At 45.3% G+C, this 26,640-nt stretch overlaps 1 protein-coding gene across 4 annotated transcripts in view; it reads left to right on the forward strand.

Moving 5' to 3' along the window:
* SLC9A8 (solute carrier family 9 member A8) overlaps positions 1 to 26,640 on the forward strand; it is a 76,216-nt gene that overhangs the window by 29,182 nt on the left and 20,394 nt on the right. For all 4 annotated transcript variants that reach the window (XR_002340027.1, XM_021077956.1, XM_021077955.1 and 1 more), the window contains 6 exons: positions 3,031 to 3,114; positions 9,766 to 9,867; positions 10,818 to 10,852; positions 15,954 to 16,097; positions 22,360 to 22,498; positions 23,937 to 24,042. Coding sequence is in view for 3 of the 4 variants with exons in the window: in XM_021077956.1 (XP_020933615.1) it covers positions 3,031 to 3,114; positions 9,766 to 9,867; positions 10,818 to 10,852; positions 15,954 to 16,097; positions 22,360 to 22,498; positions 23,937 to 24,042 (610 nt within the window). In the remaining variant the exon portion in view is untranslated. The remainder of the gene's footprint in view (positions 1 to 3,030; positions 3,115 to 9,765; positions 9,868 to 10,817; positions 10,853 to 15,953; positions 16,098 to 22,359; positions 22,499 to 23,936; positions 24,043 to 26,640) is intronic.

The raw sequence follows: 26,640 nt of genomic DNA on the forward strand, positions 1-26,640 counted from the left end.
GCTCCTCATTTTAGCCATTTTTAAGTGTACAATTCAGTGACATTAAATACATTCACAGTGTTATTTTATTATCACCACCATCTATTTCCAGAACTTTTTCATCATCCCAGACAGAAATCTACCTGTTAAACAATTCTTCATTCTCCCCTCCCTACTTTCTGGTTTTTTTTTTTTTTTTTTTTTTTTTTTAGTAAATTCTGTTTGTTTGGGGTTTTTTTAATAGCCCCTATACTACTTTCTGTGTTTTTGAATTTGCTTATTCTAGATACCTCATATAAGTGGAGTAATATAATATTTGTCCTCTTGTATCTGGCTTATTTTACTTGGTGTGATATTTTTGAAGTTCATTCATTGTTGTAGCCTGTGTCAGAGCATCTTCCCTTTTTATGGCTGAATAGTATTCCGTTGTAGGTGTATATTGCACCTGGTTCATCATTCACCTGTTATTGGACCCTAGGGTTGTTTCCACCTTTTGGTTGTCGTGAATAATGTTATGAACGTTGATGTACTATATACGTTTATTTTAAAGGAAACATTATAATATTGTGTTCTGTGGGAAACCAATATTGTTTTTATAAATAAATACAATAAAAAGATGCTCGCTGACGCCCTGAGGTCAAGCCTCTGTCAAAAGGGAGCATCAGCACATCAGGGAGAGGCCTTAACATGGTAGCTCCAAACTGAGGTCTCTTGGGCTTAATTGGGATCGAAAAAGAATCCCAGAGGGCTGCCTTTCTCAATCCGTGGGGTCAGTGGTATTTGACGCAAACTGCTCAAGTACCACCTAAAATCACCTCAGACCACTTTGAGGGTGCTGTTGCCCTGGGACCTTTCTCTAACACTATTCACTCTAAGGTGGTATGTGCATTTCCTGTGGCTTCCATAACAAATTACCACAAATTGGGTGGCTTAAAACACCCGAGATTTGTTTTCTCGTAGTTCTAGAGGCCAGAAGTCTGCAGTCCGGTTGTTGGCAGGGCCACACTCCCTCAAGGGAGCGAATCCAGGCCCCCGGGGAGAATCCTTCATTGCCTATTCCATTGTCTGGTGGTCTCGGGTGTTTCTCGGCACTGGCAGCGTAACTCCTAGCTCTCCTCAGTGTGTCTTCACAAGCCGCCTTCTCTGTGGCTGTATGTCCCTTTCTGTCTCTTATGAAGACGCTCTCATTGGATTTAGGGCCCGTCCTAGTCCAGTACGATCTCAGCTGGATTCTCCCCTGAATTCCATCTGCAAAGACCCTCCTTCCAAATCAGATCGCATTCTGAGGTTCCAGATGCACAGGAATTGGGGATGGAGGACTGCAAGTTGGCTCTCCTTCTTCCCAGGGGAGGTTTGGTTTCTGAAACTCCCAAAGGGTCTCTGCAGTGGTCTCAGGGCACAGATCCTATGAATAAGTTGACCCACAAAACACAGTGATTGGCCCCATTCTTTTCACATGGCCCCCATCTGAGTCATGAGCTTGTTATGCAGGCGGTTATTTTAAGACTTAATAAGGCATTTTCAGAAGTCATCATTTGCTTCTATTTTGAACTTTTTTTTTTTAATGTTATTTTAGTCTTTATGGTAACAGCCGTACATTTATAAGGATGCATTTATCATTCTTTTGAATAGGGATTTTGACAAGAAATCAGACTGTCAAGATTGTGTAGTGTGAAAATTTTCATATGAAAAGGGCCTGATTTTGCAGGGTTACAAAGACTGTGTATTACATGTAGTCATTTTGGGTTTGAGAACCAGTATATATTTTCCGCTAATCCAGCAACAGTTAGAGAGCTATATTAATATAGAAGATGAGATTATTATTTCATCCCCTCAAAGATGGCCACATTCTAGAAGTACCTTTCATAGCAGTACTTAATATTTGAATCTGGAAGCGTGACCGAGGCCTACTTTTTGGCCACGTCCCAGATTGCAAGGGCTTCAGGTGAGAGCTATCTCGTCACAGTCAAGGTTAGGAAAATGGCAGAGTTGTCTATGACAGGCAGAGAAAAGGCAGGGCTATTTCAAATATGAGTAGGGTTTCCTCTCCCTCTAAGTGGGTTGTTTTAGGGCTTACAGTTACCTTTTTCCTAGCGGAATCCAATTTGTGGACTTGTCTTTAAAAGTACTCTATTTCGGAGTTCCCATCGTGGCGCAATGGTTAACGAACCTGACTAGGAACCATGAGGTTGCAGGTTCGATCCCTGGCCTCGCTCAGTGGGTTAAGGATCCCACCTTGCTGTGGCTGTGGTGTAGGCTGGCAGCCGCAGCTCTGATTAGACCCTGGCCTGGGAACCTCCATATGCCGTGGGAGCGGCCCTAGAAAAGGCAAAAAGACAAAAAAAAAAAAAAAAAAAAAAAAAAAACACAAAACAAATAAAAGTACTCTATTTGAATTGAAATGTTTCTATATTAAAATTAATGTTCTTCATACGAATAAAAAGCATACTACCGTGTGTCTGGAAGTGACTCATTCTGTTCATTTCTCTGGTCACCTTTTAAAAATCATTTGCCTTAATTTTTAATGATTGATTGATTGATTGATTTTAATGTATTTTTGTCATTTAGGGCCCGCACTTGTGGCATGTGGAGTTTCTCAGACTAGGGGTAGAATTGGAGCTGCAGCTGCAATTAGGTTAACCCTAACCCTAACCCTACACCACAGCCACAGCAACAACAGATCCGAGCTGCACCTGCAACCTACACCACAGCTCGTGGCAACGCCGAATCCTTAACCCACTGAGCGAGTCCAGGGATCGAACCTGCGCCCTCATGGATGCTAGTCAGGTTCATTAACTGCTGGGCCAGGATGGGAACTCCTCTGTCCTACATTTTTAAATGTAGGTTTTGTTTTGAGGTGGTTGTTTATTCATGTTTGTTTGCTTTTGTCATCCCTTCTGTTTGATTTTATTATCAGGTAGTGATTTTAACATTGGATGTTTCTACTGGGCCAGGTTCTAAGAGAACAATTGCTTTGGCTCTTCACTGATGGATATATTTCTTAATTACGTAAATTTCACGCCTCTGAAAATACTCATTTTATATTTACAGGAGGAAGAAATGTTTCGTCCAAATATGTTTTTCCTCCTCTTGCTTCCACCTATTATATTTGAGTCAGGATATTCATTACACAAGGTAAGACTCAGGCTTACGGTAATGTCTTTGGTCTGGGTGCCCAGCTTCCCATGTTCGTGAGGCAAGTTCCTTAAGAGCTTGGGTGTTACTTTTCGGCAGGGGTGTCTCTGTGAACACCCTGGGGTGTGTGGTAGAAGCTGGACTGTCCAGCTGACTTATGGCCCAAACACGGTCAGTGGGCTGCTTTCATGGGTTCAGGCAGTGTGGCTTATTAAGCTAGTATTTTCCGTAGGGGGAGCTTTGCCTAGGAAGAGATGGCCAGAGTGTGGTCACTGGTGCACGGATGTTACATTGTCTCCTCTTGGACACAGACTGACCCGTGTTATGAGGACAGACTGTGTCCTGGGATGACTGGGACAGAGCCCCCAGCCTATTGGTCTTTTAGCTCATCGAATTGAGCCTTCCTTCCTCCTTGGACCCATCCGTCCTTCAGTGTCTCCCCTCTCAGTGCCCTGCCCTAAGCTTCAGCTCCCAGCTGACGTCCCCTCTGACCCTCGCGCTCCATTCCTTCCCCGTCTGTCCCTGGCCCAGCTTCTCCTCACCACACTGGAGCTCCGCCCTTTCCCCTGGTCTTCCAGCTCCTCCTGGCCCATTCACCTTCTCCCACAGTAGCTCCGCCCATTCTCAGCTACGCCCCCCGGAGAGGAGCATCATTGGCCACTGTCTGGTTCTCTGCTTTGCTCTGGCATTTCTGGTCTCAGTCCTCCAAGCTCAGGGTGCTCTTGCTGCCTGGGCAAGAGCTTCTCATTTTAACCCAGTTGGTGTGTCTACCTGAGTCTTTTCCTTGTCTTGAGTTTTTTTAAAATAGAAGTTTGAAGAAATTTACGTTTCAAAATAAGAAGGTGATTCAATGTAAAATATTAGTAATACATCAGTTATTTTATACATGTGATTTTAAAAAAAACCTAGGAAGATTAGAAGGACTAAGTTTGGCCTCTCTTTGGAGAGAGGAAAGAGCCTGGACTTTGGAGCCAGAGAGACTTAGGTCTAATCATGCGCTGCCCTCTACAGGTTCTTTTTGAGTTGAGTAGAAATTAAAAACGAAAAACAAAAAAAGGTCCCCCAAATCCTACCTGCTAGGTTGCTTTGAGATTTACATTAGGAGTTCCCATCATGGAGCAGCAGAAACGAATCCGACCAGGAGCCATGAGGTTGCGGGTTCAATCTCCGGCCTCGCTCAGTAGGTTAAGGGTCCAGCGTTGCCATGAGCTATGGCGTAGGTCACAGATATGGCCTGGATCCCGTGTTGCTGAGGCTGTGGTGTTGGCCAGCAGCTGTAGCTCCAATTAGACCCCTAGCCTGGGAACCTCCATATGCCATGGGTACCCTAAGAAGCAAAAGAAAAAAAAGAGAGACAGACAGATTTACATTAGATGAAAGAACGTGTGCAAAGCACTATCCAGCACATTAAATAATCGGTAGTGCTTCTTGTTATAAAATATAACTAGTATTATTATTAATAATAATAAACTTGAGAGTTAAATTTGTCATGAGAATTTTGGTAAAAACATACAAATTAACTTTTTCATTTTCTACCTGGATACAAAGCAAAATTATTCTAAGATGTGCAAGCCAGATTTTTTGTGTGTGTGTGTCTTTCTAGAGCCACACCCGCAGCATTTGGAGGTTCCCAGGCTAGGGGTCTAATCGGAGCTACAGCTGCCGGCCTATCCCAGAGCCACAGCAATGCGGGATTCAAGTTGTGTCTATGACCTACACCACAGCTCATGGCAACGCCAGATCCTTAACCCACTGGGCGAGGCCAGGGATTAAACCTGCAACCTCACGGTTCCTAGTCAGATTCATTTCCGCCACACCATAACGGGAACTCACAGATTTTTAAAAGTTGTTATTTTATTATACATCAATCAAAGGAAAAAGTGAAAAGGAAGTTTAATGTTAAAAAAAACCCACATCTTGGAGTTACCGTCGTGGCTCAGTAGTTAACAAATCCGACTAGGAACCATGAGGTTGCAGGTTCAATCCCTGGCCTTGCTCAGTGGGTTAAGGATCCGGCATTGCCGTGAGCTGTGGTGTAGGTTGCAGACGAAGCTCGGATCCCGCGTTGCTGTGGCTCTGGCGTAGGCTGGTGGCTACAGCTCCGATTAGACCCCTAGCCTGGGAACCTCCATATGCCGTGGGAAACAGCCCTAGAAAAAAAGGCAAAAAGACAAAAAAATATGTAAAAAAATAAAAAAACTCACATCTTATAAACCATTATTGACATCAAATGTTAGAAAACAAGCAAGAAGGAATTGAAGGTCAGTGCCTTTCACTCTTTCATTTTGTGAACAAATCTTAAAAGAATTGTAAGAAGATTGTGAAAATACTTCAAAACAATGTTGAGGAAAATGATTTGATTTTGACTTAACATGACTTAGATTATTATTTTAGAGCGTGCAAAGTTTTATTTTCTAATTTTTATGGATGGAGGGGAAATAAACATTCAAAATTTGAGAAAAATAGTTGGAGTTCTCTTGTGGTGCAGCAGGTTAAGGACCCAGTGTTGTCACTTCAGTGGCTCAGGTTGCTGCTATTGCCCAGGTTTGATCCCTGGCCTAAGAACTTCCACATGCTGCAGGTGCAGCCAAAAAATAAAATATAATCCAGCTTCTTTCACTCAAAATTTGAGGAAAATAGTAGTTTCTCTTTTTGGCCATGCCTAAGGCATGCCGGAAGTACCTGGCCCTGGAATCTATTCTTGTGCCCCAGCAGTGACTCAAGCCACTGCAGTGGCAATACCAGATCCATAACCTGGTAGGCCACCAGGGAACTCCAGTAGTTTCTTAAAAGAAATTTTTTCGGAAAAAATTTTGACAGCTTTCCAACAAAAAAATGTGACAAATTATGTGAAAGGGACTAGTGTGGGTTGGAAATGGGAGTTCAGAGACTTCTGTCCACTGCCTGCCCTTCCCCAAAGAAGATAGGAAGTCAACTTTGATTTTTGGGGTTTTTTTTTCTGTTTTATTATTATTATTTTTTTTTACTCAATGAATTTATTACATTTATAGTTTACAAAGATCGTCACAATCCAATTTTATAGGATTTCCATCCCACAACCCCAGCACATCCCCCACCCCCCGAACTGTCTCCTTTGGAAACCATAAGTTTTTCAAAGTCTGTGAGTCAGTATCTGTTCTGCAAAGAAGTTCAGTCTGTCCTTTTTTCAGATTCCACATGTCAGTGATAGCATTTGATGTTGATGTCTCATTGTCTGATTGACTTCACTTAGCATGATAATTTCTAGGTCCATCCATGTTGCTAAAAATGCCAGTATTTCTTTCCTTTTAATGGCTGAGTAATATTCCACTGTGTATATGTACCACATCTTCTTTTTTTTTTTTTTGTCTTTTTGTCTTTTTGTCTTTGTTGTTGTTGCTATTTCTTGGGCCGCTCCCGCGGCATATGGAGGTTCCCAGGCTAGGGGTCAAATCGGAGCTGTAGCCACCGGCCTACGCCAGAGCCACAGCAATGCGGGATCCGAGCCGTGTCTGCAACCTACACCACAGCTCACGGCAACGCCAGATCGTTAACCCACTGAGCAAGGGCAGGGACCGAACCCGCAACCTCATGGTTCCTAGTCGGATTCGTTAACCACTGCGCCACGACGGGAACTCCTGTACCACATCTTCTTGATCCACTCCTCTGTCAATGGACATTTAGGTTGTTTCCATGTCTTGGCTATTGAAAATAGTGCTGCAATGAACATTGGAGTACATGTGTCTTTGTGAGTCATGGTTTTCTCTGGAAAGATGCCCGAGGTGGGATTGCTGGATCCAATGGTAGTTTTATTTTTAGTTTTCTGAGGCATCTCCATACTGTTTTCCACAGTGGTTGCACCAATTTACAATCCCACCAACAGTGTAATAGGGTTCCTCTTTCTCCACACCCTCTCCAGCACTTATTGTTTGTAGACTTTTTGATGATGGCCATTCTGGCTGGTGTAAGGTGGTTCCTCATAGTGGTTTTGACTTGCATTTCTCTAATAATGAGGAATGTTGAACATCTTTTCATGTGTTTTTTGGCCATCTGTATGTCTTTGGAGAATTGTCTGTTTAGATCTTCTGCCCATTTTTTGATGGGGTTGTTTGTTTTTTTTGGTATTGAGTTACAGAAGGTGTTTATAAAATTTTGGCTATTAATCACTTGTCAGTTGATTCATTTTCAAAGATTTTCTCCCATTCTGTGGGTTCTTTTCATTTTGTTTAGGGTTTCCTTTGCTGTGCAGAAACTTTTAAGTTTAATTAAGTCCCATTTGTTTATTTTCATTTTTACTGTCATTACCCTAAGAGGTGGATCTGAGAAGATGTTGCTGTCTTTTACATTGGGGAATGTTTGGCCTGTGTTTTCCTCTAAGAGTTTTATAGTGTCTGGTCTTATATCTAGGTCTTTAATCCATTTTGAGTTTATTTTTGTGTATGGTGTTAGGGAGTGTTCTAATTTCATTCTTTTCCATGTGGCTGTCCAGTTTTCCCAGCACCACTTATTGAACAAACTGTCTTTTCTTCATTGTATATTCTTGCCTCCTTTGTCATAGATTAGTTGGCTGTAGGTGCATGGGTTTAATTCAGGGCTTTCTATCCTGTTCCACTGATCTATATTTCTGTCTTTGTGCCAGTACCATATCGTTTTGATGACTGTTGCTTTGTGGTATAGTCTGAAGTCCGGGAGCCTGATTCCTCCAGCTCCATTTTTCTTTTTCAGGATGTCTTTGGCTATTCTGGGTCTTTCATGCTTCCAAACAATCTTTAAAATATTTTGTTCAAGTTCCGTGAAAAATGTCCTTGGTAATTTGATAGGGATTTCAAGGAAATCAACTTTGAATGTTTTAATATTGCTGTATTTGCTGATGTAAATTTGAACTTGGAATAAAAATTTCAGTAAGATTATCATCAGTTGATATGCATTACATAGGCAGCTATTTGTTTCTTTAAATTATTAGTACCATACAAAGAATAGAATATTAATTATGTCAGAAAGAAGCAGATATATTTGCTTTATGTAGCAAAAGAAAGTTCTTGTAGTGGGATAACTTGAATTGAATACCTTTTTAACATCCAGTTTATCCAACTACATAAATTATATCAGAATTAGATTCCTATTAACAGACCAAGACTTAGTGTAATCTGTTTTTAAATAACAAAATAAAGCAGCTCTTTGCAAAGAAAAACTCACAGATAAAAGCCTTTTGTTTAGAAAGAAACCAAATCATTGTGTTTGCCTTGAGTTATCTTAAAGTTCTTTGTGTGCTAAAGATTGATATGCCAAACAGTATAATTGAATGTTAGATTATGGGCAGCCAAATCAAAATTGCAACAAATGAAACAAAGAAACTTCCTGAAGGGAAAAGCTTAGTGAGCTGTCAGTGTTGAGCCAAGGACAGTCTTTTAAAATGAGCTTTTAAAGTATCAGTTCCTGTTATCTATGGCTTGACAATTTCTGAGCAAAAGGATGGGATTCCTTGTCCAAGCCCACAATCATGGATCATCAAGCTTAATTCTAATGAATGGCTTAATATTCCTAATTTTATGGAAATTTAAAAGATGTCACCACGCTGCTTAGACGTAAATATTTTCTCTTAAATGCTATAAAGTATAAGTGGAAATATATTTTAATCTGTCATATTTGGTGATGATACTAATAGAGTGAAATAAAATTATCTAAAAGATGTGGGCAGCAAAAAAGCGTTTTTTGATAGTATAAGCTATATCTTGACATTCTTTGTAGTAACTCACCTTAATTAACTGAAAAATTAGAATTATATAAGCTTTGGCCTTTGATCACATGAAACACAGTTAATTCCTTTAGTACCTGTTCATTGGGCATCTTCCATCTGACAGGCATTGTGCCAGGGACTGTGTTGTACAAATCAGGTGTGGTCATTGCCCCTATTGAGCCTGCAGCCTAGTGGGAAAGACAGGTACCAGTCAAATAGTTACATAAATAAATGTAAAATTTCAGCCATGTCAGGTGATACCAGGAGAGAGTCATTTTGCATTGAGTGCATAGAATAGGATCTGACTTGGCTAAGGGATCAGAGAAGGCTTCCCTCAGGAAGAGCCAAAATGTCCTGAGGTCTTAGGATGACAAGCAAAGGGAAGGAAGAGTGGTCCAAGCCCAGGGAAGATGATGTGTTTGAAGAACAAAAAGCTACCAGTGTGACTAGAACCCAGAGAACAAAGAGGAGGTTAGAGGCCTTCACAAGGGTGGAACCATCCAGGCTTTGATTGGGTTTTAGCAGCATTTTGAGTAGAAGTTAGGGTCAGAGCACAGTCACATTTATCTTTGGCAATGATCATTCTAGAAGCCCTTGGAGAACAGAGGGCAGGGGTCAGGAATGGTTGAGACTTGTTTGAAGCTACTGCAGTGGTCCAGGGGAGAAATTATGGCATGTTTGGCAAGGCCAGTGGTGTTGGCGATGACGTGGGTGAAACAGGGCAATGCGAGTGACGTGGGGAAGGCAAAAACCACAGGACCTGTGTTAGAAGTAGGGAGAGGGAAGACGCCAGGCTTCCAGCTTGCCAGCCGAGGGGGGAGGTGGTGCCCTGTACAGAGAATCAGGTGTGAGGAGGGCCAGGTGTGGGGGGCCACACTTCTGCGGACTGGACCAGCTTTTCTAATCATTTGTCTCATTTCTGCTCTCTCAAACAGGGTAACTTCTTTCAAAATATTGGTTCTATCACCCTATTTGCTGTTTTTGGTACAGCAATTTCTGCTTTTGTAGTAGGTGGAGGAATTTATTTTCTGGGTCAGGTAAGAAAAACATCTCTGAAAAATTTTGAAAACCTTACATTCTTAGCGCTCTTGCAGTGAAGTGGGGTAGGGACACCTCATGGGGCCCGGCTTTCACCGTCAAGGTAAATACTCTCCTGCAAAGAAATCCAAACTCAAACAAGGCACAGTAAAGGCATGCTAAAGTTGTCTCTAAGTGCCCTCGAGAAGCTTTGGTGTCTGGAATTGAGTGGATCTTTTCTGTAATCTCCAAAATGTTTGATCTTATTTGCAAATCAGTATTGTCTTAAGTCGTAATACCTGACAATAAAGCAGACTGTATTACCTTCAAATTATAACAATATCAGTTATGTTATCAGACTGAATTAGTGTTAAACACAGTTTTCCATTAATAAAAATTTTGGATTTTAAAGATCAAGGATGATTCTGAATGTGTTCACTCAGTTCTAAGCTGTTCCTCCTGTAGAGTTATTTACCCTGGATTTCCCACCATTGCTAAGCCAATTCCCGGTGTCACCAGTTGAGTTTTATACCTTGAATTAACTTAAACCAGACCTACCTAGGAAGGTGGCATCTGTAGTTTTGCCTTCTGCATGTCTCTGCATGTCTCAGTTCTCTTCCAATATGGTCAGTTGCAGAAAGTTTGTCTGCCCCAGTTCTGCAAATGAAGTTTAAGAGTCAGGTCTCACAGTGACCGGCAGATTTCTCCTGCATGTGTCAGACGTGTTTGAGAAGAAAACTAGTTAGTTTGGCTTGACAAATGTAGCATTCTTTGTCATACTTTTATTGTATGATCAAATGCATGCTTAAACTGAAACTTAGAGTTTATTTTTCACGTGGTTTGAGGACTGAAGATTAATGTCCATATTAGTTTGTAGTAAAGCACTAATGGACATTTTAATCTTCTTGGCTGTTCTACAGGGGTTTTTTTGTGTGTGTGTGTCTGTGTGTTTGTGTGCTTTATTTTACAGGCTGATGTAATCTCTAAACTCAACATGACAGACAGGTAAATCTTTCATACTGTAACACCCATGTGGCTACTTTTCTGACTGGGGAAGCGTTTTCTCCACGTTGATTCCTGGGTGTGGTGCTTCTCTATTCTCTCTTTGTTTTGCCGATGATTTCTGCTGTAGAATCTATTCTGAATTAATTTGTGTCTCTGGAATGAGTCGAAAACATGGAGGAATTTTGAAGATCTCTAATCAGAGGGTTGCTGATTGAAACAATTGATTTAGTTTCAGCTTTGAAGGGAATAACTCTGGTTAGGTAACCATGGCCCCCACACCCACACCCACACCCACACACTGAACCATTGTCCTTTTATTAAGAATCATCTTCAGCTCATTTCTAAGGCTTTTCCGTGGCCATAATGAAGAGTTGTCTTCTTGATAGATTGGGGTGGGGGGGGAGTGGATCTTTACTCTGGAACCCCACCCAGGGGGCAGGGTGAGGTGAGGGAAGCAGGCAGGGCCAAGGGCCATGTCGTGGGTGTCCTTCTCAGTCTGCAGCCACTCCATCGGGCATTCAGAACTTCTGTCTGGAGCCCAATCCGGGAATTTCCATAGTCGCCTTAGCAAGAAGCAGCCTGGGCAGTTATCTCTTGGAAGGTACCAGACCTGGTGTTAAAAAGTGCATACGTAGAGTGCAGCCTGGCTTCCCTCTCTCTGAGAAGTCCAGGGGGCGTGCGGCCTCGCTGAGTGTTCCTACCAGGAGCAAACTGCGGCGCTCAGAAGAGGGGCCGGGCGCTCAGCCCCCGGTCTCTTTCATTGCGCCAGCCAGAGCTTACAGCCTTTAGCAGCAGCTCGGGGATTAGAATCTTGGAGCCGTTTTTGTGAGAAGCGTGCCTCTGATAACATCACGTCCAAGCTCATTTCTCCCCAGGAACACAAATTTCAAAGTGCGTGTTGTAGGATAGTCTTGATAGAAAAACAAGTCGAGAACATCACGTTCCTGTCCCACAAGGGACTGGAAGCAAAACAGAACTGATGCCCCCCGCCCCGCATTTTGTAGGTATTTTGCAACTGAAAAGCTGGTCAATGTGAAGATGTCACCTTTTTCAGTCCTTCAGCCTGTTTGGGGCAGCTGGTTGGACATGTAAAAAGCGCTTGACAAGTCCTTGTGAAGTTGAATTCAAGCGAAGGTTGGGGTGCTCAGGAAGAAAGGCGTAAAAGGGTTCATTGGCCCCCCGGACAAGCAGAGTAAGAGCCAGGCGGAATTTCTCTCCGTGTGTGCAGACATTTCCTTTCCTGTTAGAAAGTGACCGTCCCTCGGAAGCGGGGGGCGCTCTGGGGAAATTAGCCAGCAGTCGCACACCCACACAGCTGCAGGGCCTGGCAGAGCCCTTAGCAGCGGGAAGCCGGCGAGGTGTGTGTCTAGAGGTGGCGACAGTGGTGAACCAGAGAGCCCACAGCGTCTGAAGGGTTCAGCCACTTCTCAGCTCCACCTAGTAATTATCATGTGGGAACAGAGGCCCACAATAACCAGATACTTAATTGTTTTTTCCCCAAAGAGGTCAAGTTTCTAGATTTTAATGGGGAATTTTCACGTTTTTAAATGTTGACAACTTAATCCATTTTTCAAAATGCCATGCAGATCAAACCTGAAACCCACAGACTTCTGCACTATAGAAAAATACGGAAATAACTCCTGTTGCCCAGAAGATTTTACTCTGTCAGCGTAGAGTGCATCAGTTGGTTCACTCATAGTTATGCCCTGAATTAGTTCACACAACAAGATTAAGTGGCTGCTTAGATTCAGACCTCTCCATAATTCAGGCCGTTCATATTTCAGACTTTCCCTTTCACTGTCAGAAATACTGTGCCCCAGCGTAGATTCTGAATGTGTTGTATGGTTTATACAAAACATTTCCCCAACTTTTTAATTAAAATTTCAAACATGGGAGTTCCCTTTGTGGTTCAGCGGAAAGGAACCTGACTAGTATGCTTGAGGATGCAGGTTCCATCCCTGGCCTTGATCAGCGGATTAATGATCCGGCGTTGCCGTGAGCTGCTGTGCAGGTCACAGGTGCAACTTGGATCCCGAGTGGCTGTGGCTGTGGTATAGGCCAGTGGCTGCAGCTCCAATTTGACCCCTAGTCTGGGAACTTCCGTATGCCACAGTTTCGGCCCTAAAAAGCAAAAAAAAAAAAAAAAAATCAAACGCACAGAGAAGGTGAAGCACTGTACAGTGGGCAGCCCCAGCACCACCTAGATTTAGATTCTACAGTCACGGTGTCATTCGATCTCCTTTAACACAGACCTTTCCATCTCTCCAGCCCTCTGTCCCTTCATCAGTTCATCGTCTAGTTCCCGCTCTTTGACTCCCAGTTCAGGGTGCCACAGGGACTGTGACAGGGAACATCAGTCAAGTCTCAGTGCAACTGAACTAGTTTTAGGGAAAAAAAAAAAAAAGTTTGTAGACCTAGAACTGAAGTATCTGTGGAGTTGATGGCTTCCAGGGCAACAGCCTCTAGGGCCTATGGTGTCAGGAATCCCTCCTCTCACTGCCTTAGCTCAGCTGTTCCCTGGTTGGCGTCACCCTCACCTTGGCAATCCCTGCCAGGAAGGCCAACTCGTTCCCAGTGCGCTGGTAGGCGGCCTGGCGATGGCGGTCTTTGACCAGCTGAGTCCCCCGCCTCCTCTGGAGCCCCACACACTACATGGATGGGGGAGGGTGGCCCACAAAGGAAAATTGGAGTGCCCTTCAGAACTGGGGGTGTGGGTGCTGTCACTCTGCACCTACCGGGGGATGGAGAGAGGGGCCAGCCAAGCCGCTCAAAGTCAGTGCCCAACGACCACTGGCCACGGCCCCAGGTTCCCACCCCTCCCTTCAGGATACACTTTTTAGACATTCTTCTTCCTTCAAGGCGTCTGTCGTGATGCTGTGGGAATGAGAGAAGGGGAGGAGAGACAAGAATCTCGTGTCTGGGTTGCAGAATGAGGGCTTTAAGGCCAGCTGCCAGCAAATCACAGCCTTCCAGGTTGGCAGCCGTTGGTGGAGTTCCCTTTCCTGCCCACTTCCCCTGTTAGCTCAGTGCAGCTCCTGGGGGCACACCCAGGTCTAAAGCACAACGCCCCCTCCCCCAGGACTCCCAGCGACAGGGGAGGCAGGTAAAGAAAGTCCCAGCTTGTGAGGCACTGACAGGCTCTTTGAGGGCAGGGCAGGTCTGGGAGCTGAAGTCTGAGCTGAGACCATCTTTTGGGGTCTGCTCCTCAGCTTGGGACCTGGAGGCTGGCCCATGAATTTGCATTACTCAAACTCACAGGGAGCTACCATGGAAACCAGAATGCCAGATTTTTTTTTTTTTTTTTTTTTTTTTTTTTTTTTTGGCCACCCCCATGGCATATGGAAGTTCCCAGGACCAGGGATCAAATCTGAGCCAGAACTGCAACCTACACCACAGCTGCAGCAATGCTGGATCCTTAACCTACTGTGCCCGGCTGATCGAACTGGCATCTCCACAGGGACAAGCAAAATTATTAACCTACTGCGCCACAGCGGAAACTTCCTAGATGGCAGATATTGATTTACAAAGAGAATTGTAACTGGCAAGGCAGCCAAGTGTCCCCTCCCACCAGCACTTTTCTCACTGATCCCGGAGTCATGGAAGTCTGGAAGGCTGCTGGTGACAGTAGTATGGTGAACAGAACATGCTCTGGTCCCCAGGGCCAGTAGCTCCTCTTCCCTCCAGTCCACAGGCTTCATGAGGCAGGAGACGGGCGGATGCATAGTCCCTGGCTTATGTCTCTACCTAGGGCCGTCCCCTTGCAGCTCCATGTTTTGCCTTGTGTCGCAGAAAGGGGCAGACCTAACCATTCAGCTGAGCTAGAAGGAAAGCAGTGCCAGGAATCAAGGGCTTGTAGGAACTCGGAGGGCTGGGCAAATGATCATCTGGCTCCTTAGGTGGCCTACAGAGCCCGGAGGTGGTCTGGCCCTGCCCACCTCCCAGCCTCCAACATCTCCAGCCCTTCACCCTCACTGCGCAGCTGCCAGGCTCCCTTTTGTGTTTCTCAGGCAACCAGCCTTACTCCCGCCCAGTGCTCTTGTCACTGCCACCCGGTCTTGGCTTGGCCACCTGCCTCTTGTCGTGTAAGTCCTTGTTCAAATAAATGTCATCTCTTCAGAGAGGTCTTTCCTGACCACCTAACCTAAGTGACCTCTACCCATCCCCCTACACCCCCCCTGCCAGGTTCTCTCTCCCACCCCACCCTGTGGAACACTTGCCATTTTCTAAGTTGGCCTTAGCCCCTGGGTATCGCTGTATCCAGTGTAGTGGTTAAGCAGCGCACAGACTCTGAGTCAGGTGACCTGTGTTTGGATCCTGGTTCTGCCACTTCTTAGCTGTGCGACCTTGGATAAGTTCCTTATCTCATTGTCCCTCAGTTTTCTCCTGTGTAATTGGAGCAATAATAGTACCATTTCATCTGGTTGCTGTGTGGATTATTGCGTTATTATATGTAAAGTGCTTAGATCAGTGCCTGCAATGTGCTAAGTGCCACATGAATGTTTGCTGTTATCGCTAGTCTTAGTGCCTGAAACATATTAGGCAATTAATACCCATTTGTTGGAGGTAATTAACCTTCACGGGGACTGGGGCTGAGAGCTGTGGGGCTGGTGGGAGGTAGCACTGTGTTGGTGTCTGCCACCCAAACCGCCCACCCCTGAAGCGTGCCGCAGTGGCTGCTGATTTTTGGCACTTTCTTAGATGTTAGGCTGGGGTCGGTCACAGATGGCACTCTGGTGGCCTGGTGGCAAGGGACAAAGCAGAGATCGAGCCCAAGCACACATAGGCCACTTGGGGGAAGCCCTCCGAGAAGGCTGGGGTGTCCGTCACGTGTTTAAGCCGACATCGTCCCTCCGTCCTCGATCAACGTAACGTCTCGGTACCTGGAGTGGAAAAACCAGGCCATGCCTGACAACTCCTTGTAGCGTGTCGCTTGGCAGATGATGTAAGTGAGGAAGGTTTTTTAAAAAGACACCGTCTGTAACTTCGTCTGCAGTGTGTACTGTTATGTTGTACCACGTACAGTCTTTGACCTGAATGTTTTGCTCTGTGGACCCAGGGTTAAGCATCACAGGGTTTCCCCGGCCTTTTCTCTCCTTGACAGCTTTGCCTTTGGCTCCCTAATTTCCGCTGTTGATCCAGTCGCTACCATTGCTATTTTCAACGCCCTTCATGTGGACCCCGTGCTCAACATGCTGGTTTTTGGGGAGAGCATTCTCAACGACGCCGTCTCCATCGTCCTGACCAAGTAAGTGGGCTTTCCTCAGGTGACGAACTAAAGGGGCTTGTGGCAGAGGGCAGAGACTTCCACGCGGCTGGCTGCCTGCACAGCTGCTTGTCCTCTGGGTGACTGGTTCACTGCTTCTCCGTCCTTCTGTCCTGACAAGCCTCGAATGTGCCCCAGAACGTTCAAGACCTGAGACATTGTCAAAGCCCAGGGTGATTGGAGGAGAATCTGCCTTGCTAACTCTCTGTTAGCAGTGCTTTTAAATTCAGGCCAGCTTCTCATCAGCATCACTGGTGGTGCTTGTTAAATCTTGCGTCCCCAGGTGCCGCCCTCAGAGCCTCTGGTTCAGTGGGTCTGGGGTGAGTCCCCAGATGATGAGAGAGCAGTTGAGGGATCACTGTTTGGGCAGCATTGTTCCAGAAGAAAGCAATCCGCAGAGGCCCTGTTCTCCCACTTATGAGCGGGTGCATGTCACCTTCCTTGTCACAGCTGGAAGTTAGGCTGTGATACTAAAGGGTGTCCACCTTAAGATGCTGTGGTGGAGTTCCCGTCGTGGCGCAGTGGTTAACGAATCAGACTAGGCACCATGAGGTTGCGGGTTCGGTCCCTGCCCTTGCTCGGTGGGTTAAGGATCCGGTGTTGCCGTGAGCTGTGGTGTAGGTTGCAGACGCAGCTCGGATCCCGCGTTGCTGTGGCTCTGGCGTAGGCTGGTGGCTGCAGCTCCGATTCAACCCCTAGCCTGGGAACCTCCATATGCCGTGGGAGCAGCCCAAGAAATAGCAAAAAGACCAAAAAAAAATGATGCTGTGGTACGAAAGATACTTTGTTTTTTTGTTTGTTTTAATCTTTTTTATTAAAGTATAGTTGATCCACAGTGTTCTGTCAATTTCTGCTGTGCCGCAAAGTGACCCAGTCATACATGTATATATACTCTTTTCTCATATTATCTTCTATCACGTTCTATCACAAGTAATTGGATATAGTTCCCTGTGCTATACAGCAGATCTGAAAGCTACCTTGGAAACTGCAAATCTTTTTCAATTGTTCATTTGTATTACCGCCCTTGTTGATAGAATCTGAGAAATTGAAGATGTCTCATAAAATGTCAAGAAGTCACATTTGAGGGAGAACTAAGTTCATCTCAAATGCGTTTATCTGCAGCAGGGCCGTCTCCTCATACCCTGAGTTTTGTAGTGTTTGTTAGCAGGTATCGGTGGAAGGCCCAAACGGTTTTGCCAAAAAACAGAGAAGATCAGACAGTCAAAGCATTTGGAGAAAAGAGCCCTGGACAGCGTATCGGAGATGAACTAAGAGAATTTTAGGGGCCAGGCTGTGTGCTGTAAAAGAACAGTTTTTCCATTCTCTGAGTTTAGACATGTTTCCTTTGTTGTGGGGTTTCTTGCAAAGCATAACCACTCTGGTAGTCAGCATTTTCTTAAAAGCGTTACTCTGGCCTACATAGACTTGTGTTGGAATAAAGTAACTTTTTTTTTTTTTTTTTTTTTTTTTTTGCCACTCCCGCGGCATATGGAGGTTCCCAGGCTAGGGGTTGAATCGGAGCTGCAGCCACCGGCCTACGCCAGAGCCACAGCAACGCGGGATCCGAGCCGCGTCTGCAACCTACACCACAGCTCACGGCAACACCGGATCCTTAACCCACCGAGCAAGGGCAGGGACCGAACCCGCAACCTTATGGTTCCTAGTCTGATTCGCTAACCACTGCGCCATGACGGGAATTCCTAAAGTAACATTTTATAATGCAAAGAGCCCAGGTCGTGGAATCAGGCTGACCTGAGTTCAAGTCCCAGGGATGGCCACTCATAGCTTTGTGACCCCGAGTCAGCTCCTTTACTTCTCTGAGCCACAGGCTGCTCAACAATACAGTGAGGGTGATAATGCCTCAGCCTAGGATTGCATTCGAGGATTGCGTAGTTAAACATACTATGTGAGAGGCATTTGCCATCCATTAATGTCAAATCCTTTCCTCGTCTGCTTCTGTCCCCCAGCAGTTGTTTCATATGTTTGTCCTGTTCTTATCTGATTTTTGCAGGAAGAACTTACCAAATATTGCTTGATCGAAAGAGGTGCTCAGCAGACCTTAAACAAAACAAACATGTACATATATATAAAACACATATTTTACATATGCAATTTGGAAAACTCACAAAGAAAGAAGAAAAGGAAAAATACATGCATTGTAACTCCGGAGAGATAATTATAATTAACAGTTTCAAATATACACGTATCTTATGTAGATAGGTATATACTGTGTGTAACGTTTCCGTTGAACAGAGTTGATAAAATGGTCTTCTGCATCATCCTCTTACTAGTTGCCGAGTATTCCTTCTGCGGATTTACTGTGGTCTATTTGGCCACTTCCCTCTTGTTGGCTCTTTTACATTTCTCTTGGCAAAAATTTCCATAGCTTTCATAGGAAATCATCATATATCATGCTGTAAGACCTTTAAAAAAATATGATGGCAATGTTTTTTCTCAAGATCTACTTTGAAAGCTCCTTAGCTTTCTGCTTTTTACTTTCATCTTTTGTCCTGGTTGTGAATATTGAACATTCATGACAAAGAATTTTGCCTGTGAGAGTTCCCATCGTGGCTAAGGGGTAGCGACCCTGACTAGCATCCAGGAGGACACAGGTTCGATCCCTGGCCTTGCTCAGTGGGTCAGGGATCCAGTGTTGCCATGAGCTGTGATGTAGGTTGCAGGCATGGCTCAGATCCCGAGTTGCTATGACTGTGGTGGAGGTGCCTCCAGCAGCTGTAGCTCCGATTCGACCCCTAGCCTGGGAACTTCAATATGCCACAGATGTGGCCCTAAAAAAAGGCAAAAAAAAAAAAAAAAAAAAAAAAAAAGAATTTTGCCTAAATTGGAGATGACATCATGAGTTATTTTTATATATTAAGAGCTAAATTCAACTGCTTTGTCCCTAATTTTTTTTCCTTAAATCTATCAGAAGTAGGATCTTTTCTGAGCTTTTCCAGGTCTCTTTGCCACAGAAAGGTTAAAGGTTAGGAGCTATTTTCTTTTTAAATGAGAAATAATGGAGTCATTATAAGTAGCCAAACATTCTTCCTGGAAAAGTACTTTTGAAGGCCAAGATCACCTATGATGACAGTTCCCAAAATGGATCAGTGGACCACATGCTTATGTGATTCCCATCCTCCACCCCCACGACTGGCACACAGGCTGCGGGAAGAGTCACCGACTCCGCCATGTCCAGACATGCCAAAGTCTGGTCATCAGCTTTCAGAGGGCTTTCTGTGTGCCAGACCTGCTCAGAGAGTCGTTGAATTTGATGAACACCGTCCAAGGTGGGAGAAAAATGCTCGTAGAAAAGTGAACACAGGGGAGTTCCCCAGTAGCCCAGTGGGTTAAGGATCCAGCGTTGTCACTGCTGTGGCACAGGTTCATTCCCTGGCCTGGGAACTTAACGCATGCCTCGGATGTGGCCAAAAAAAGGGAACACAGTGCCTTGGGTCTGAGGGGGAAACACGCACTGTGAAGGGTTTTGAGGAAGGATTTGAGGAGGGCCATTCAGACGAGTCACCTGTGAGCTGGGAGGCACTCTGAGGTGGAAGAGGGAGATGCGGACGGGGACGCGGCAGGCCGGTCTGGGTTTTACAGCATAGGAGGGAGCTGTTGTCAGCTTTCCTTGCTTACAAGGTAGAATCACATCTTGTTTTTAAGGATATATTTCATAAATGACCATTTTCAAAGTGATCTGATGACACATTTATCTTTGTAACTGACTATGTCAGTGAATTATCCCCATTTTTAATGTTTTTACTTTCCTGAGTGCCAGAAAGCTAAGTACCTTCTCTTTCTTTATTAACCTTAATTAAATTATTTTTAGCTTTGATTTGTTACTATGACAATCTATTCTTACAATAATTGCTGTAGCGGAAACCTTTTGTTCTCTGCAGCTGCAGCTAAAGCTCATGAAATGGATCCTGAAGCAGCACTATCTTTTATTCTTTAAGGTGTGAGAAACATAACCTGAAAAAATAAAATGAGCGAAAAATTACCAGGCCAGAAAGAGTCCAGATTCTACTTTCATTTATCTTGGGTTCAGAAGCCATTGGCCTCAGCTCTGAGTCTGCTGTTAATAACCATTGGTGTGACCTCACCAGCTAGCCCCTCTCTGAGCTCAGCCCCCTTTGTATGAAAACAAAGCATAACACCAGCTAGCATCCCAACTGGAGTAATGAAATGGGGTGGGGGCTGCACCCCATTTGGGAACTAGTGAGATCTTAGCCTTCAAAAGCACTTTCCCAATAAGAATGGTTGTTAGCTTCCCGGTGTTCCCCGACGTGGGCTGTCAGCCTGTGATCTGCTGGGAAAGAAGGGCAAGAGGGGAGACTGGGCATTCAGGTGAGTTAGGAAAACATTTTTTTGCTTGTTTGCTTTTGGCTGCGCCCCCAGCAGGTGAAAGTTCCCAGGCCAGGGATCGAACCCACGCCATGACAGTCACAGCTGCTGCAGTGACAACACTGGATCCATAACTCATTGCACCACAAGAGAATTCTGAGTTTAGAAAACTTTTATGTGAAAAAAGTTAGTGTTCTTTTTTGCAGGACTTCTCAGAACCTTTCTTATGTTTTAATGTGCTATGAATCACCATGAAAGGCTGAGGGTATCTGACCAAGCCACCCTTTTATCAGAGATTATCCTGCTGGCCTAGGAATTTCCACGGGTGCGGCCATAAAATATAATAAAATAAAATAAAATAATACCAATTCATGAAACACTGATTAATGAAGCTGAATATTACTGTTGACAAGTCTTTGTTTTGTTTACCGATTCAGCAAAAATTTGTTGAGTATATTCTATGTGCTGGGCTGTGCCTTAGGCCCTGGACATGTGACAGTGACCAAGATGGACACAGGCTTGGTCCTTATTCATTAGTTCCACACAGCGTGGATGAGAAGCCAGGCACCAGGAGAGCCTCTCAGTGGGCTGGGCTATGTGAAGGCTGGTGTCCCTGAGAAAGTGTCACAGACCCTGTGTTCTGAGAACAGCCTGGAGTCGGCTGGAGCCTGGAAGAGTGAACTAGGACCTAGAGGGAGGCGCCAGTGGAGGTGGGGCCCAGCCTGAACGAGGAGGAGATGAGGGAGAGGTCAGGCGCAGAAGACGGGCTCTCCTCCTAAACGCAGCAGGAAACTGACCATGGGCTTTGAACAGGCCGATGACCTGATCACATATGCGTTTTCAAGGGATCATTCCGGCCACCGAGTGGAGAATGGGTTCTTCTTGGAAGACCAGGATGTACAGCGAGAGCGCCGAGAGGCAGAAGCCGGGGATGGAGGAAAGCAGGGGAGGGAGGGGACTGGAGAGAAGCTGGAATCACCAGGAGGAGGGGAGTCAGTGAGAGTAACTCCATTTTGACGGTGTAATGGCTCTACCTTTGGGGATAAAACCAGCAATTGCGTTTAAGGGCTGCCGACACGGTACTTTGCTCGGTTAGAGTGAAAGCCAAGTCCTCTGCTTTCGCTTCTTGCTCCGGATGCCTCTCGGCCTCACCACTGACACTGCTGCTTCTCTAAAGCAGGGACTCCGTTCCAGTCTGACTCGCTGCCTCAGCCTCTGCTTCGGCTTTTCCCTCTCAGGATCCCCACTCCCCCACCTGCACCCCGAACTGAAAACACTCCCTGTGACTCCCCAGGGCCTTCAGGCTGACGTGCCCGCTCCTCAGCTTGGGTCGCCAGAAGCCTTTCCCAGGGCCCGGCACTGCCTGCTGCTCTTGCTCCTGTCTCCCCGCCGCATCCGGTCCCTGCGTTTTGTCACGGTTCTCGGTGACGGTGCCGCAGGGATTCTCTGGCTCCTGCCTCTGGCTCCACACGTGCTGTTCCCTCTGCCTTGGGCGCATCCCTCATTTCTTCCCCTGGTTATCTCTTTATCCGAATTCTAAACCCAGCCCATGGGTCATGAAGCGCCTTCCTTGACCCCCACGGGTCAGAGTTAGATGCCCACTCTGTGTTTCCTGCAGCTCTTGGCTCTTTCCTGAGATGGTCCTGGCTCCCACCTTGTTTCCCTCCCGCATTAGACTGTAGAGCCCGCTCCCTGAGGGCAGAGTCTTGCTCTCATCTCCAAATCCCCAGAAACTAACACAGTGCCTGGAAAAAAAGGGGGGAACAAATAAATGTTTGACGAACGGATTGAGTGATGCAATGAATGACTGAGAGAAGAAGCCAGACATAAGTTTTGAGTTCTAAGTCAATTTCTAATAACTTTGTCTATACCATTTTAACGTCTCTGTTTTATTTCCTAGCACAGCTGAAGGTTTAACAAGAAAAAATATGTCAGATGTCAGTGGGTGGCAAACATTTTTGCAAGCCCTTGGCTACTTCCTCAAAATGTTCTTTGGCTCAGCAGCACTCGGCACTCTCACTGGCTTAATCTCTGCATTAATATCCTTTTAATATGATGAGCACGCGTGGCTGAGAAGATTATTCTTAATTACATCCATCTCTCATCATTTTCTCTAGTTCCTTAAGGGGGCCAATTTTAGTCTAAAGTCATATTTAAGGAGGATTTTTACGTTTAGTCTTGATTTGAAGAGCACTTTAAACTCAAGGATTTTAAATTTTAATATGTCAAATTTAGGATGTCACTTTTCAAAGCTTAAAAAACATGTACACTATTGAATATCAGATCTGATTTGGGGGGCTTCTCAGTTCCCAGAGAATAATAACTGCATTCAGATGAATTTCATTTTCCGCCGTCTCATTTTTCACATTAGGAAAATTGGACATTAATTTCCTTTGAAAATGTCAAATTGAGAAAATCTCTGCCCTACTGAAAGTATTTGTCTGGAAGGACGGAAAAGAGACTTTCGAAGTGAGCTCCCTCTAAGTTATCTGCTCTGATTTTGTGGCTTAACAACCTATAAGCTTTTCCAGCCAGAGAAGCCAAGAGCCTTGTTAAGGCTGCTGACACCTTTTTTGCTATAGCAAATTCATCATGTTTAAAACAGGAACAGGCACCAGACCATTTGTGTGTGAGCCTAAGCCTGCGTGTGTCTCAGGAGACAGGCCCCTGGTCCTCCTCCACGAGCAGTTTGTTCCCCAGATGGCCAGCAAAGCCTCTTCTGCCTGAGACAGGCATGTCTGTCTGCCATCCTGTTGAATTTTCCCTTCAACTCCTTTGTCCAGAATTCTAAAGTCTCTGTTGAGTCGGCTGACAGCTTCTCATGTTGTACCAATAAACAGAATGGAAAAGAAGAAAACTTTTTCCAGTTCAGCATTTCCCTCCGTATTTAAAGGGGGGGAGAAAAATCAACTCCTGTAATGAAGCAAGTGAGTGGGTGCTGTCAGAACAACATTTGAATATGTCCAAGACGCTCCTGCCCAGGAGCATGCGTTTATAAATGTCCAGGAATAGGAGAGAAGGACCTTCAGTGAGGCATTGGACCGCAGGGTTCCGGAAACCCCGTTAGTGATCACATCTGATGTCGCTGGAGGAGTGGAAGAGGGACGTGGCCCTGGAAGGGGCCTGGCAGAGTGGGCTCCTCAGTCCGTCTGCAGCCCCGGCTCTGCGCCCTGCAGCTCCCAGTCCTCCAAGTCAGCATTTCCAAGGGAATTGACTTGGAGTGGTTTTAATTTTCCCCAACCATTTGTCTCAGGAATTTCAGTCTCTTAGTGTTTTGTCAGATTCCCTTTCTTGAAAGAAGGGTCTCTCTGCAAAGAAAAACAATCTGTAATGACGAACTTGCACCTGTTACCTCGGGATGTTCCCACATCTCTGTATCCTGTCTATTTTTTGTATTTGGAAGGCAGTCGTTTTTTGACTTTTCTGGCTCACCCCCAGCTGACTTTTGAGTCCTTCTCCTTGACAGCTGTCCTTTACGTGCTGAAGCACATTGACTTGAGGAAAACGCCCTCGCTGGAGTTCGGCATGATGATCATTTTTGCTTATCTTCCGTATGGGCTCGCGGAAGGGATCTCGCTCTCGGGTAAGTCATGGAGAGCATTGACGTGCTGGAGTCGATGGTGTTTGGTCCTGCCTAGTGAAAGACGCTTTGTCACTTGGGTCACTTTCAATCATAAGAGATGGTCATAACTCAGAAGAGCTTAAGCAGTAAAAGGGATTCGCCGGCTCCGTAGGGCCACGTCTGGATTTAGACAGGGCTGGATCCAGGAGCTCAGTGTTACCACAGCACATTTGCTCTCGACCCATCATTCTGTAGCAGAGATGAAACCGTTTCTTCCAATGTTGCCTCTCTGTCAAAACCAGGGGTCAGACGGACAAGGACAGTCAGTCCCTCAGGGTCCCTGGACCCTGCCACCCACCCATCGGCATTCTTTCACTGTAGTTTTGCCTTTTCCAGAATAGAAATGTCATAGAAAGGAAGTCATGTAGCATGTAGTCTTTTGTGACTCGTTTCTTTCAGTTCTCATACTGTTCTTGTTTTTGCTGTATCATCCTCATTGAGCCCATTTTTCCATTCGCCATTTGAAGGACATTTGGCCTTTTCCAGGTTTTGGCTATGAATGTTTGTGCTTGTATACATTTATCTTGGTTGAATACCTTTAAGTAAGTACAGTTGCTGGTAGTATACATTTTTACTTTATCAGAAACTGCCAGGTGTTTTACAAAGTGCCTGGACCACTTTGCATTCTCACCAGAATATATGAGAGCATTCTAGTGCTTCATATCCTCACCAACAGTTAACTTTAATTTTTAAAACTTCAGCCAGTCAGATAGGTATGTGGCAGTTTGAATTTGATGTGCCTTGGTGTGCTTCTCTTTATACTCCTCTTGGGATTTGTTTACCTCCTTTGGTTTAGTTTATGTAGCTTTATACCTTTCATGATATTTGGTAAATTTTTATCCATTTTTTGACTTTTTTTTTTATTCCTCCTCTCTGCTATCCTGTTTGGGCTCCAATTACAATATGCTTTACCTTTTTAAAAAAAAAAAAATCTTTTTTGGAGTTCCCATCGTGGCTCAGCGGAAATGAATCCGACTAGGAACCATGAGGTTGCAGGTTCAATCCCTGGCCTTGCTCAGGGGGTTAAGGATCTGGCGTTGGCATGAGCTGTGGTGTAGGTCGCAGACGCGGCTTGGATCCCGCGTTGCTGTGGCTCTGGTGTAGGCTGGCAGCTACAGCTCCGATGAGAACCCTAGCCTGGGAATCTCCATATGCCGTGGGTGCAGCCCTCAAAAAGAGCCCCCCCAAAAAATCTCTTTTATTCTGTTGCCTTTTTGTCTGCCATGCTTAATCTCCTGTTAATCCCATCCAACATTTTTCGTTGTAGACCTTGGATTATTCCCCTGCACAAGTTCACTTTGGGTCATTTTTACAATCTTCCATTTCTCCACAGCATGGTCATGATTGTCTGTATATTCTTGAGTCTCTGGAGCATGTTTATTAAAACTGTTTAATGTCCTTGTTTGCTCATTCCATCATCTTGGTCAATGCTAGGGCTGTTTCTGTCCATTTTTCTTCTGTGTGTAAGTCACATTTTCCCAGCCTCCCACGACTTTGATCTGGCTCTTTCAGCAGCACTGAAACTGCTGGGCTCAGCCCTCAAACTCCATCCATCCAGTAAGCTGGGCCTGCGGCCTGGGGCTGGAGTGGCCTCCGTTTTGTCTCTTATCTTTTATCTGGTTTTCTAGTTGTTTATGGCAGGACAGCCATTGTGTAGCACTTATTTCTTCATGGGAAACATGTACGTCCTGGCCCTTTCTACTGACTCTTTCAAACAGAATTCCCCTCCCGGCAGGTCACTGTCTGGAGGCACCCATGGGCTCGCCGTGAGGTCTTGCCAAGGAGGTGGCAGAGAGGACCCTGGCCATTCTTGCTGAAAACCTCAGGGTCTTGTTTATTTTGAATCCCAAGTCCGTTCTCTTGGATAATTTCATGCCAGTGTCTGCCATCCCGTGGCTCCCCTTATCTTTCCTGAATTTTGGCACTCACAGGAACACTGCCCGTGAGTCATCTGGCTCTAGCCGAGCTATTTTTACCACTGTTTTTCTAAATTGTTCCCCACTCCTTTGAGATGAACACTGAGTACCTGGTGACAAAGATAGATTTCATGCAGCCATTTGAAATTTGGGATTAAAACTAGGGAGTGTTTTTCTTGTCTTTTCTTCAGAGAAGCAGGTTTCCGTTTGTAGGGGTTTCGTTTCCTTGGCGACCTCTGCTCTCCACACCGATGGGGCCAACAAGAACACGTGCAAGCCAAGAACATTCTTCCACCTCTGGGTGGTGGGCTGGCCCTGCCCACACTCTGCCCTCGGGGTAGTTGTCACGCAGGGTTTTCAGAGAAGGGTAGGATCTCCCTGTACTGCTCGAGTACAGACGGGAAAGGTGACTTTGGTGCTGTCCCCTCCTTCCTCTTGGTGTTCTGTCACAGTGGACTGAGTGAGTGGTTACCAGGAGCACTAAGCAGGACTTGCTCCCTCCAGATCATTTACCTAAATCTGAGTGTAGAACACAGCAGATACAGACACCAGACCTGGCTTTGAATCCTGGCTCCACCTCCAATTAGCTGTGTAACCTCAGGCAGCAGACTTAACCACTCTGAGCTTCCACTTCCTCATACAA

Source organism: Sus scrofa, chromosome 17 (genome assembly GCF_000003025.6).
Source record: "Sus scrofa isolate TJ Tabasco breed Duroc chromosome 17, Sscrofa11.1, whole genome shotgun sequence".
NCBI classification, from domain to species: Eukaryota; Metazoa; Chordata; class Mammalia; order Artiodactyla; family Suidae; genus Sus; species Sus scrofa.